General features: G+C 40.8%; 1 protein-coding gene across 3 annotated transcripts in view; it reads left to right on the forward strand.

Moving 5' to 3' along the window:
* Window positions 1–13,910, forward strand: part of LOC109469685 (glutamate receptor ionotropic, delta-1-like) — a 63,523-nt gene that overhangs the window by 33,958 nt on the left and 15,655 nt on the right. For 2 of the 3 annotated variants that reach the window (XM_019768242.1, XM_019768244.1), the window contains exons 3-4: window positions 6,297–6,349; window positions 11,952–12,143. In XM_019768242.1, the coding sequence (XP_019623801.1) occupies window positions 6,297–6,349; window positions 11,952–12,143 (245 nt within the window). Of the gene's footprint in view, window positions 1–6,208; window positions 6,256–6,296; window positions 6,350–11,951; window positions 12,144–13,910 lie in introns of all 3 variants that reach the window. The other variant, XM_019768243.1, reaches the window with a different exon arrangement.

Raw genomic sequence — 13,910 nt, forward strand, 5'->3', positions numbered from 1 at the left:
GAAAACGTGCTTTGATTTCCTTATTAGTTTATTCCTTTAGTAGTAGGTTAAATACTTGGTGATTTTCATTGCGGAAGTTACATAGGTCTTGGTTGGAAGTGCACGACTAGTCTCGTGGTTCCAAGTCAGGCCTCAGCCATTGGAGGACAGAGGATTCCTTGTAAAGAATACAGATGAACAGAATGAGCCTGATTATTCAAGTTCACCAAGTTCCTGTCGATGGTGGCAGAGCAGAGCGCTGAAGGATCCATTAGCCGCGAAGTGATGATCCTTCTGGGAACAGGAGACAGGCAATTTCCTGCAGAACGGACCAGTCCTGGTCATGTTGCAAATTTTAGCGGGCACTGGAGCGCTCGTCGTCCCTTGTGGCCTGCAGACATCTGACCCATTGGGATGGGCCTGCGATGTGGCTTGACCGGAAGGATGACTTTAACTTTGTAATTTGATTAGGATGTGTTTCATTTTGATAGCTTGTCTTGTTCTGGTTCTGCCTTTCTAGGTTGCTGTCCCTGTGGCTTTGTGGTGATTACCTGACAGGTGACTGCATCCTGCAGCTGTATTACCATATTCGGTTGGAACGCGGCGCCTGTTCGAATTCCCCTCCGTTTTGTCATTTGACATTGGGCAAATTATTAAGTTTATGGAAACATTTCTGGCATTTATTATCATTCCTTATTGAACGACATGCATTCAGCTATAGATCGGCAAAATTCACACAAACGTGTGAGATTTACGGGCCATTACATATGGTTATGGCATTTGGGCGATGTCATACTAACGGACTGAAGATTTTTGTTGGCAACTATCTCTTGGCAACTTTCGTAAGTCAGAGTCCCTGCAATAACTTTCATCTTGTTGACTTGGGACATGCATATATATGTCGAGATTGTAACTTGGTTGAATAAACGTTCACATTCATTTCAATTTATGCCTTTCATAGCACTTTATAGGGGTTTTGGCATTTCAGCATTTATGTGTATTTCAAACCTCCATGCCATGATATCAAAAGTGATAAAGCCAACAGTTATAGTAGAAATTTATTTTCGTAAGCTCTTTATACTCATGCATAAAATGTAAATTATTAAGAAAAATATTATCAATTTCGTGCTCGTTGGCTTATAAGGTGGGTTTATAGGGTTGATGATTTATAAGGTGCGTTTCTAACGTAGATTTATAGGTCTATACTTTCGTAGAACGTTGGAAAATTGGGAATTACTGAGACGACCAGTGCCGGCCCCACTAGCACTACGCCCAATTCAACAAACACACCGCGTTTTGGTATCCAAAGTGGGCGTGTTTTAAGATGTCACAACTAAGATATCAAATCATAAAAGTTTGTGGAAATGCAGGTGCTTATTTTGAAATGGAACAACTTTGGATTATCTTTGCAAAAAATTGACATCAACATCAAGTGATGCCAGTATGGTTCATATGGCGGGTAACTTGTTACATGCAATCTCATTTTCTGTGATTCGATACGAGCCTTTCTAGTAACGTGGAATTCAAATTCAAGGCCACAGCAATCTACACACAAACGACATAAAGACCCAGCAATCATCCGGAGTGGAGACCGGTCTGTCTAATTGGCGACGTCTTGTCGCCAAGTTTGCCGAGATAACACCTGCCGACATTTCATAAATGTGCGAAAGGGCAAAGGTGCGGATGGCGTCGTCCTCATCTACCGTCCACTTAACTGTGGTTGTTCCTATCTGACTATCCGGAAATGCAATCGTTTCTGCTAATTTCTGAGTAAATTGAGTCAGAATAAGAGCGTCCATAATGATTTGCAGTAAGAGATAAGTCTGTAGTTTTTACTGTACTTTTAAAGGAAGATTCATGTTGTGAGCAGGTGTTTGTGATGGATTTAGCAACAAAACCGGACTTGAGGCCCACTTCAGGGATTTACTAACAGGTCACAGGTCTGAAATGAGTCAGAATTGAGGTCAGGGGTGCTTTCTCAAACCCTTAAAGTCCTTGCAACAGAGTTGACATGTCATGTCATGTCATCATACGTAACGTTTTGGATAAGAATTCCGGAACTGATTTCAGTGCGCGGGTGAAAAAGATTCAGATACATGTTATATTATCTGGGATCAGAACTTCAGACTCATTAACATCAAAGGATCAAAAGTTCAATCTAGCTTAACCTACAAGGCCCAGAAACACGAGTCACAACAATCTTCACCAGATTCATGATTACACCGCGAGTGCTGGGATCCACCACCAGGGCGCCCCAGGTTTTAAGAGGGACCTTGACTGACTTAAATGTCTAGCTATTGATCGTTTCAACAATCCCTTTAGCTAGGTTGTGATTACTGCAGCTCGTATCAGTCCAGGACCAGGCAATGATTACTGTAGGCAGTGTTACACCTGTATTGTCACATGCCGATGGACAGACTGTCAGATGACAGGCCCTAAGAACAGCCTGTTTTATCATCAGCCTTGGGACAAGATTACATTCAAACGACATTTCATTTGCTGGCTGGCTGAGCCCTTGATTAATTTAGTTTTGTGGAGCTGGAACTGAGGAAGAAACGACAAGAAACAGAAGGTCTAGGAGACTCCCCAGTGAGATCCACGAACGATGTCTTTGTCAACATCTTGATCTTAGTGTTGTTGTCCTATTTTTTAATCTTTGTATGTCACTTTAACGAGAGACACATGAGCTATATCACAGTATGTACCTTCTGCCTAATGTATTTGCTGGTGGCTCGCAAGTTGAACAAGGATCAATTTGACGACAGAGAGCGAGTACTTGCTGACAAAGAGGCTAATAGCAGAAAGCACTAGAAACCACCAGGCTCTTATTTCCCAGGACGACTAATTTTCCCTTTCATTTAAATTCAGTAGATTACCAAAGTAATTGAACGTCAAACTGACAGCTTCTATATGTGTGCTTGGCGGCCTACTCTAACTGATTGCCACCACTGAAAAGTTGTGATTGAAACTGTTTTGAAGAGATATCTGCCGAGAGCGCCTTTGCAGCTATTCTGGAAAATTACAAAACATAAAGGTTAAATGAAATGGTCGTTCAGGCGCGCGAGCTAGTGGATTGGATTGTTCTTGCGATAATTAGTACTGTCTGGACGATACAATCACTGGCAGCAAACATAACAAGAAGTTTAGAACGGTGATGCGGGCACGGATTATGAAAAAAAAGAAATGTTTTTATTTCTATGAAACAAACCAATACGACTCAAAGGTTTATATGGCATTGTGAGATCGTCCTTACGTAGTACTACGTGTACATTCCCATGGGCCCCCCAAAAGCAAGCAATTCTGAATATTAAGATGAGACTTTACTACAAAAATGTTTGAACAAATATGTGGGTCTCAAAGATATACAGCCTTGAAATTAACCAAAGCTGTTTTTACGATTTTACATCGAGTCTGATTGCTGCCTTCAGTAACCAATCAAGAGGGACGCACCAGTCCACAACATTCCCCGCAGCAATCGGGACACACTTTACAGAAATCTGTACCGCCTAAGACAAGATTTGAAATGCAAATGACTGTTACCACGTCCCATCATTTATCTCACTTTTACTGTGCACCCTTCAGTACTGGCAATTCATTATCACCTTTGTTACCACATCACCGAAGATGTCACAAAACTCTCCGGCTAACGGGACGTCCGTGTTATTTGCCGGAGGTGTGATGGGTTTCTGAGGCAGCCTGGAAAATCCCTACCCATGCTGTCCTGCGTATTCCTCAACGCTGCTGTGATAGCAGGAAGCCCGATGTTGTGGCTTTCCTGTTCAGCACATCTTTATAGTAGGAATATCACTGTAGATATACATCCTTCATTGCTATTTCCACCTCCATTACTTGGCCGTGTACGGGACCATACCAGGGATACACCTAGACATGACGCTAAAGGCTGCTGGTATATATAGTTTCATCAGTTTTGGAAAAGGAAGTTTTGCTACATCATTGCGTCATTGGCCGCGCACAAACGTTTGAGGTGAGCACATCAGGTCGCCGCGGGGTGCAATAAGCTGTTGGCAGGCAGTTATTGCGCCATTGATTCCTCACAGTCCCACTCTAATTCCAAAATTCCAATTCATCGCTGGAATACTCATTGAGTCCCGTTCTTCGTATGTTAGCATTACTCCAAATAACAATTCCTTGAAGTATACGGTACCCCACAGAGAGTTCTTGATTGAAGTTATCGATGTCCATTCCATGTTGTTGAGAGGGCACAATAGCTATCTTCCTGTTCGACAGCCAGAGCTTAGGCTTTATCTGGTCGATACCAGATGAGTTGCCGGCGTGGTCATCCACATTCCACGCACAAAGACTGTCTCATCATCGGCCCCCATTTATTTGCAAAGCCCTGCAGAGTGCAGGAGCATTTGCTTAGCCTCAGTGTCATGGAACGTCATGGCTAATCGGCTTAAGAAGAGTCATTTTAGATAGCTGCGAAGTCATTAAATTCCAAGCCCGCTGTTGGCAGCTCAGAATTATGGATTTTGAAAGGAAGCAGAATAAACGACAAGGCTGTCGGGTTTCAATTTCGGTATTCCCTTGTGTGATAAAGAAAATAAAGAACTACCAAATAGCTCGATCGTGGTCATAAAAGTTTTGCCGTGAAAGGTCATTTATAGGTCATGACATTCGATACCGGGCCGGGCCATTGACCACTTGGCTGGAGAGTTAGACAGAGTCGTCCGATTCATGCCGAAAGCGATGAAATTACCACAAACGGGGCAGTGTTTACATTGCTTATCAATATTTGATGACGGCTGAAAATGGCTGGCTATGCCGATAACACTAACATCGAACCTGTTTAGATAAAGACTAAATTATTCATCTGAAGGGAAACTTACTGCTTTCAATTTTTTTTGTTCCTGATAACTTTTCCTACACTCTCATCAGTCTTTGTTTGACATCATATCTCACCCATAAACAATGGCCGAGGGCGATCGAGGGGCGTTAATACTTCAAAATTCAGGTGATGATAACTCAAACGTAATTGACTGGTTGTAATCCCATGCTCAGACCACCCATGTCAGCATGGTGAAATATAGGTCCATCCTCCTAAATGCCTCTGCTCGCTGCTATCCCCAATATGACGTAAACACCGCTAGCCGCAGGTCTGGTACATGGTGGACCTCAAGTTCTCCGAGAGGAAATTAAAGAAAACGATTTCTTACAACTCATAAAGGACCAGAGTCCGCCAGATGGTGCGCGCAATCTCACCCTTAAGTAATGCATCTTAATTACGAACCCAAGTGTCGAGAGGATTCCCCCGGGTCCTTATTAGGTACCTGAGAAGAATTAAGTTGATGTATGATCCGTGAGAGTACCGTCAATGCAGCACGTGTGGCTGGCTCCTTAATTTAGTACATTTATTACTGCGTCTCCATGTACGGCTCATGCCTCAACAATCAAAGAACCCGCACGCAAAAGGGACCTGAGCTATAGAGCACCGGGAATAACATGTACTTAGGGATGCCTGAATTGTGCATACCTGACATTTTTGATGCGTGGCACTCAGATTTGATGAATTGAACTCTCATGGTCTGATATGAAGTTTTGCCCGAGCATATGGCTCAGGATTTAAAGGCTCTTAAGCGGATTCCATACGCAAACGACTACGTCAACGAGCTTCGATTGGCAATATCATATGTTGTGTAAGCTGTGCAGTATAGAGGTTCTGCATGGTGCACTTTATCATCACCAGTTCACCTGCTCATGGGAAGGTTCTGAGGGACTATTCAGATCAATGTCACAAAAATGATGCCTTCTTCTCTATTTATGCGGAGTTGAAATAAATTCCGTTCTGTACTGGGTTTCACATCATAAAAGTCGTATTGGCATGGGTTCCGAATTAAGAGGACATGATCACAGTAGGATATGTTGCACATTTTCCGTCCCCAGTGTTTAACAGTATTTAGAAGATTAACCATAGACGAAATCATAGTCCACCATGACCGTAAAATGTCACCAGAATGTCTCCAGCGGCAGTTAGGCGTGCTAGGGGGCAGTCATAATGCTTTCAGCTAAAGCTTTAATATAAAACGTCCATCCTAACTAGCATCAGGCCTTGATGGCCTGGATGAGTTGACCTTCTGATGTTTTACTCAACATTTAAGAATCGATTCTTTAAACGACTCGTTTTGCGCTACGCATTATCCCATAATACTCAAGCAGTCTAGGCATCTTCAACTTTTCTGCCATTCACACTTGTCTTGTTATGTTGCAGAGGAGCGGCGATCTCGCAATGTCAATACTCGGATCGCGATAATCGAGGTGAGTTGTGCTAACGTGGCGCTTGTTCTGACTTGTTGCAGCGTTGAGCCCCACGTGGCTGCGGAACAAGGTGGTAGTCATCGTGATCGTCGAGGTAGGTACCGGTCGGAACTGGTTTGATTGACTGGCTAGTACCGGTTGGAACTGGCTTGATTGACTGCCTTGTTCTGGTCATTCCAGAAGCCTTCTGCAAAAAAAGAATTATGCTGCTGCTTAATGTAAGATTGGAGGTGAGTAGTGACAAACACTAACTGTGAGAGTGGTGAACAGTAACTGTTTAATTGGCATGTACTAACGGTTCGAATGAGAAGTTGTGAATGTTGAGCTATAAGACCCCAAGGCGCTGTCCTCTGTCTTAACCCTGACTTAGCAATGTCAAGGTATGTACGTATGCTTTTATTTGTTGTATTGCCATCTAATATCATACTACTAACCACGCTTGTATGTCTGATCTTATTTTCTTGCCAACAGTATTCCCACTAATATAGCCATGTTCCTCCCATGAAGTCAAATTTGTATGTTAACATCTACAATGAAGTTAGCCTGGGTGTCATCCTAGTAATTTTGTGCCGGGGTCCCCCCTTGCATACTCATATACTCACTTTATTAGGAGTATGAGGGGTAACATGGGCTTCGTCATAAACTAACTAAGACGGCACCCATGCTACGATGACGTATGACAAATACAAACTAAGTGCATTTCTACCTCGCGTATGTGTAGCAGTTCTTCGTGATGCAGTCCCTGTATTCTCCAACTTCTCTCGCATATGTGTGCACCCAATAACAATGTTGCTTGTGATAACCAGTACTGACATATGTGACGTTTACATAACAATGTTGAATAATGCTAATTATATTTCATTTTGAAGTAAGGTTAATACGCTGATTATTGTATCACCTCGAATATCGTTCAAAGGTTTCATTTCGTTTTGGAACCTATCTGGGCAGTTTATCATGAAAAGTCATTTGACATTTCGCTTGCCCTACACACTAAACAGAAATATTGCATTTAAAATAAAATGGAATCTTGCAAATATCACATTAAATAACCCATATCTACACATGTTTTTGCTATTTCGCACACTATTGTCAAACATTCGAGCTAAAGTTAAATAAAGTTTTGACTTACAAGTTTAAGAGTTAAAGAAGCATTTCTATATTGCCTAATACGAACCACCCAATCTATCACTAAAACAACTGTGTTGAAAGCCCTTTACAGACATTATGTTTCATTCTGCCGTTTTTATCATTTTGTTTTCCTAGAAAACTACTTCATGCCATCTTTTTACCATAAACTGTCAAAATTTCCACAGACATCCAAGCTTACCAGCCAGTTCTAAATGCCGACCTTGACATTTCACGGATATTGTAAATACAACTGTAACTCCACTGAGACTAATGCTCCAGAGGAATCATGCCTGCAGAATTCGAATAATGGCTTTCAATTCAGGAAACTTGGGTGCAGACCTTTTCTGTCCTTTTACCCGAGCTTTTGCTGCCACTTACATGTAAGTCTGTCTCATCTTTGTATGGTTTATTCCCACCGCAGATATCTCTATCTGTCCTAGCGCCTGTGTATGGTTTATACAGGTTCAATGTCCCGGGGAAATTCCCTTGGCTTTTTTCATACAATGGGAATAGGCCCTGAAGACTGCGACCTTTTCCAGTAGCATGTAAGTTGGGTGAGCAAACAAGGGCTGGGATTTGAATACACGACATCTTGGTGCAAAGGCCAGGTTAATGAAAACCGGAATACACAAGCTGCCAATTCGAAGTATCTAAAACTGAAAGAATATTCCCCAGGAATACCTATTTGGTCGTAATGGCTTCAACTCGCCTGATTCTATATAGCAAATTACCATGCCAACTGATCACCATTGCAATATTTAGAATAAAACGTGTCCATTCCAATCCCCCATACACACGGTGGAGATTTTTTCATCATCATCATTTTAATAAAGGCTATTTGGTGCGATTTGAATAATCATCTATTCGGAGACGCATTCAACAAAATCATAAATGACATTGTATTGACAATCGTATGTGTACCAAACTGTTCGTTTTAACCCTTTTCAGAGGGGCTTTTTTAGTCATGCTGGGACGGACTTATCGTAAAACCACCAAAAGCTCAGAGGATAGTGTAGTGGTAAAATTAAATCGTAAAAACAATTTTGGTGGACGTAATATGACGTCATTTATGTATTTATTTTAGCTAAAACCGTCAAAGTGGGTTTTCCCGTAAAACTGAGAGTAATACAACCAAACTTTAACAAAAAGTGTCTATGACTATGACAGAATATTAAGGTCTAATAAGACTGATGTGGCCGGTGGCAACAACACTGACGTCAAAATGACGTCATAAAATGACGTCATGCATATTCAAGCTATCCGCCATTTTGGATATTGACTTTTTAAAATTCCTTTTTTGCAAGATACAGCCCAAAATACAATGCAAATGGACATATTCATATGAACGTTTAATGTGTTTTGTTTTGAGTTGTGATGAAACCTTAGTGAGAAAACGTGGCTACACCAGAGCTAATAATATGGTCCACCATCTTGGACTTTTGACGTCATCAAATTAGCATAAAATATGAATATTTGATTATAGAAATGACATATAACTCTGTTATAGATGTTAGAAAAGACTTAAAACCTTAAAAACGTTTAAACCAAAATTACTCAATTTTTCAAAACTGACTGCAATGCCAATGGCAATACGAAAATCAATCAACTTATTTCATTAATATGAAATTGTTGCCAGATATATTTTAGATCATTAAAGTCACTGAATTTGATGGTCCTAGCACAAGCCGTTCAGGCGCTATCCGAGACGAAAGTTGGCGCGGGCCTCAAAAGCACTCCCCCTGGTCTGAATAGAGTTAAAGACAATAAAATTGTATCATCAACGCAGAGAGCAAATAGCATATGCCTTATTTGTTATTACGTGATAGAACTCGAAAAAGAGTCTCTGTCTTGATATCAAAAGAGAAACGAGGTATCAATGGTATTTGGGATATGCCAGCTTACTCATCGGACTACATACCTTCAATGATGTAGAATAAATCAAGAGGTGAAACAGGCGGTCTGCAGTTCTTGTTTTTGTTTTGCTCCTCCATACTGATACAGTATGAAGTGAAGAAGCCGATCGTAAGCTTTGTCTCCTGAGTGGAGAAAGATGATAAGGAGCAGGAGGTAAAATGAGATATTCTGTCCACCTCTAGTGACGCAGAAGAAGTAGTGACCTGTCGTCATTGCTGTGTACCTCGTGTAGAGTGCTGCAGATGACCCGTGCTAACTAAAACTACAGGAAGTCATTGGATGGTGTTTTTCAGTCCACGAATGGTCCGTACCTGTGTTGTGGAGTGCATTAAGAAGTGGAAGCGGCGATTAGCAGTCTTTAAAGGGACTCTCTCGTGAAGCTGGATCTGGATTCTGATGCACCTCATGATGTACCTTCGATGCTTTTAAGCTTTAGAAGCATGCAACGGGATGATAGGAAATGGTGTGCTGTTGTTGATGCGTACTTAAAGCGACCTACAGGGAGAAGTGTGGAAAGTGGTGTACAGGCCCTGTTAGGGTGATAATTCCACTGATGTTGATTTTTCACCCTGTAGCGCCATGTCTACAAACTTGCAATGACATAACCATGGAATACTTCCCAATACTCATCCGAGTGCCGAATTCCACATTAAGCCGGAGTAAAGTACAATTTTCGAAGAGAAAACTTAGTTGATACCAATCATCAATAATCAACATATATTGTTTTAGAATATTGCAAGAGTAATTCTCTTAATACACCAGGTAAGCTAAAGGATGAGTCAATGTTTCATTTTATGGTTGATGATAAATGCTCCAGAAGAGGAGGATGACAGGGCAATATTTCTTGACTCTCTGGCGGCCCTGTTTGTTCAATTATCTTGATCTCCATTTGTTGTGATGAATGGCAGATTTATTAGGAAGTCTTTCAGCATCCCCGGATTAGCATTATCTATATCGTGTAAAAGTGGTTTAATCAAATAAAGATTACTGGCAATCAACTACGATCAGTCATAAACCACGAGCCCAAAAGTCAAAGATCAATGTTTAATGGTGCCTGGGAAAGAGAAGATAGGTATTAAAAGCTAATATCTAATTAACGAACGCTTAATGTTTGATTGTCTAAAGTTGATCAAGTGCAAGAAATAAGTAAACAAGTCATTTCTAAAGATTGGAAAAATAATTGCTCAATCAATTTGTTCCTATGAATATCTTACAGTTTTTGAGTTTCCATCTCTATACAGTGTTGCATAAGGAACTTGAACGTGGAAACATCTGGTCATATTCAATAATGACTGAAATGGTAAGTTACAGTCAATCAACAATGTTTTCAGAATGACTTGAATATTGCCGAATCCGTCATTTATCAGGGCAAATGACGACTGAGATATTGAAGATAACAGCCGAGCTAGATCTATAGAGAGTCTTGAAATATTGTTTTATCGTGTTCCAATTTGAGGATCTTCATCATTCTATCATACAAATTGAATGAAATATTGGCTTTTTATTAAACCTACCCAATAAATAATGCAAGTAAGTACAATAAATAATACAATTCCCAATATAAGATTGTAAAAATCAATTAAGGACTATACAGTTGTTGATGGTTTATAGATATATATATCGTTTAGTGCGCTGACTGAACTAACGGCTAATTTGGCGGAGTTTTACGGAGAACATGACAGTTAAAGTAACCATTGGGTACCATTTCATTAAGATATCATCATAAGAAACACTACTGCCGAGGCTGCTGAAGTTGCCATTATGGGATCTCAAATTGTAACAATTGGCACATTCAGGATTGTTTATCAAATTGCCTTTTGAAACAGCCAGCCCACGGGTATACATGACTGGTCTCGATCTGTCGGTGCTGTGATGCATATCCCCCTCGAGGACTGTCCTTTATTGTTCAATAAACATCCATAACAATCACGCCCTTCTCTGCCATACCTGTTGGATACAAGGCGCTTTTTCTGCTGATCAAATCCAATTACCTTCTCCCTCTGTTTCTTTCGGTTACAGTGTTTCTCTTGGGTTCTAGACGCTTACATTGCTTTTGCGTTATTTTAGTCACAACATTCAAACGATCCATTACTTGGTATTTGACACCTCCACAACTATTGAACAAAATTAATGGAGGGAATTACAAACACCAAAACATTATTAAAATTCCATTCACTAAAAAAATATCAGTTCAAGACTGAACAAGACCTCGAATTCCAAGTTGATCTGGCTGATGATCTTATCCCTATATTCTAAAATAAGAAATACATTTCCAAAGCAGGGCAGATTCCGCTGAGTTTAACATTTAACACTGATTTCAATTCCGGGTCTGAAGTATGGATAAACGGTAAGACGACCCATTACATAAAAAGTCCTAAACTAACTTATATCCTTTTAATTCAATAACTAATTCATGACCATCTACATGGAAAATTCCATCTTTGTTTAGGAGTTTTTTCTTGACCACAAATTCCGATTTCCATACAATCATATTATAATTCAATACTGCAATTGACAATTCTTCGATAATTGGACCAACGGGAGACTTCTCTGACAGGAGTCAGTCTAACGTGAGCTTCAGCCTCCCACGAAGACATACAATTTATTTCACCTCTACAGCAAGGCTGGTAAGATTTATCTACTTCTCTCGACAGGAACCTCCGTTCATCATCAAGAGGGGCGAGGACGGAAAGGAAGAATTTGAAGGGTTCTGCATCGACCTGATAACGGAGCTAGCTAAGGAAGTAGACTTTGAGTTCCACCTGTACACGGTAGATGACGGAAAATACGGCAGTCAAGATGCTGACGGCAACTGGAACGGACTGGTCAAGGACCTCATGGAGGACGTACGTTATTCTAGCCACCACCTTTTCGTTTTACAACACGTTTTAACATTATCGTTTTTCTCCCTACTTACTGGATGGAATAGGCATGCAGGCAATAGGCATGCAGGCCATGTGACGTTTTCCCCGTATCATTGTCTGAGCTGAGCATGCGTATAACCCACAATGCACCATGACATAAAAGATGGCGGTCTCCTATAGGCTTCATTTATCCATACTGGTCATTTCGGTCTTAATGACGGCACAAATGAAACTCTTGGCATCATGGAATGGACCAAAGGCATAATTGGAGCCCCTAATTATGTCATGGGCCATTTGTGGATCGATCCACGCTGCACTATGTATACAATGGGTTTTAGCTGGAAGAATTTGCGAAAATCAAATAACAAAAACCCCGAACAAGGTTTATCGGTCTATCTTGGTTTCAGTTAAAAAATCGAGGGCACTTCTATCAAGAAATTTAAAAAAAAACATAGATAAACTTTTCTCAACAATGAATTACATCTCAACTCATTTTCTGTCAGAAATAGCTATAGTGTGGAGCTTGATTGTAGTCTAGCCTCTTATGAATATAGATCATGTCATCTCAACTTAACAGTTCACGTCGAGCGCATCTGCATTTCATTGTCGCTATGGAGGACGAAAAAGTCATCAGCTGCGGAAGGACACGTCTTTCCGAGGACATGTGAATACCAGAATTAATCTTTACCCAAAGTCTACAGCACTTCTTTCTCACCCCTCTGGGCCTGTCCAACATTGAATGTAATTTCCCAGTGGACGAAAAGCTGAAACGATCTCCTCACCCAAGGGACTTCTGGGGAAAGATTGGATCTTGTGGGGAACCTTAACCGCACCAGACTAGTGGTGGAATTTGGGGAGATTATAGACAGAGACGGCTTAAGACCATGGGTATGGATGGAGTGGTGTGAAGGTGTGAGGGGTTAGGGGTGAAATGATGAGAGTGAGTTGAGAATGAAGTAGAATGAACGGCATCATAAGGGATTGAGCGGCATGAGATAGATAGAAATGAGTAGGAATGAAGAGTGTAAGAATGAAAGGTAAAGAAAGTATAAGAAAGGGAGGAATTTAGGTAAAACTGGTGTACCACCGTGTTGACGTCACGTAAACGTATCTGCTCCCCACGGCTATTCACAATTACTAAGCCGTTCACGCTCACTAACCACTTCCCAAACTCACACTCACAAAACCAATTCACGCTCACAAACCACTTGCACGGTACTGTAACCTTGTAAAGTTGCATTGTATCCCATGGGGAACACGTAACTTACGAGTTATTTTGATTTTTTCGAAGGTCACATTTTGGCTTTATGTGATTAGAATGCTAAAGAACACTACACAGACGTGCTTTGTAGGCTATGTTCGCACCCCAATATGAGCACGGCGTCGCGCGGCCCATGGTAGGCACGTTTGCAATCTGCATAGAAATCAAAGTTTAAAGATATCGCGATAACAGTCCGCGATGAAATGTCAAATCAATAAGAATGTCTGCCGCCTTTTGGGAGTAGAAAATAAGTAGGGAGATTTACAATAACAGAGATAATTTGAAAGCAATACACTGATCTAAGTTCTGGTAATCAAAATGCTACCATCCTGATGTTGCTTGAACTTATAAAAAATTACTGAATAATGGCAACTGATACGACTGAATGACTGCAGAAAGTATCATCATGGTATTTTGTTCTTAAATATAAGCCGATGAGATCTTACAATATAAATAGCATAGTCTTTTTTATATGGGATACATATTGA

Source organism: Branchiostoma belcheri, unplaced genomic scaffold, assembly GCF_001625305.1.
Source record: "Branchiostoma belcheri isolate BF01 breed outbred unplaced genomic scaffold, Haploidv18h27 scaffold21, whole genome shotgun sequence".
In the NCBI taxonomy this organism is placed as follows: Eukaryota; Metazoa; Chordata; class Leptocardii; order Amphioxiformes; family Branchiostomatidae; genus Branchiostoma; species Branchiostoma belcheri.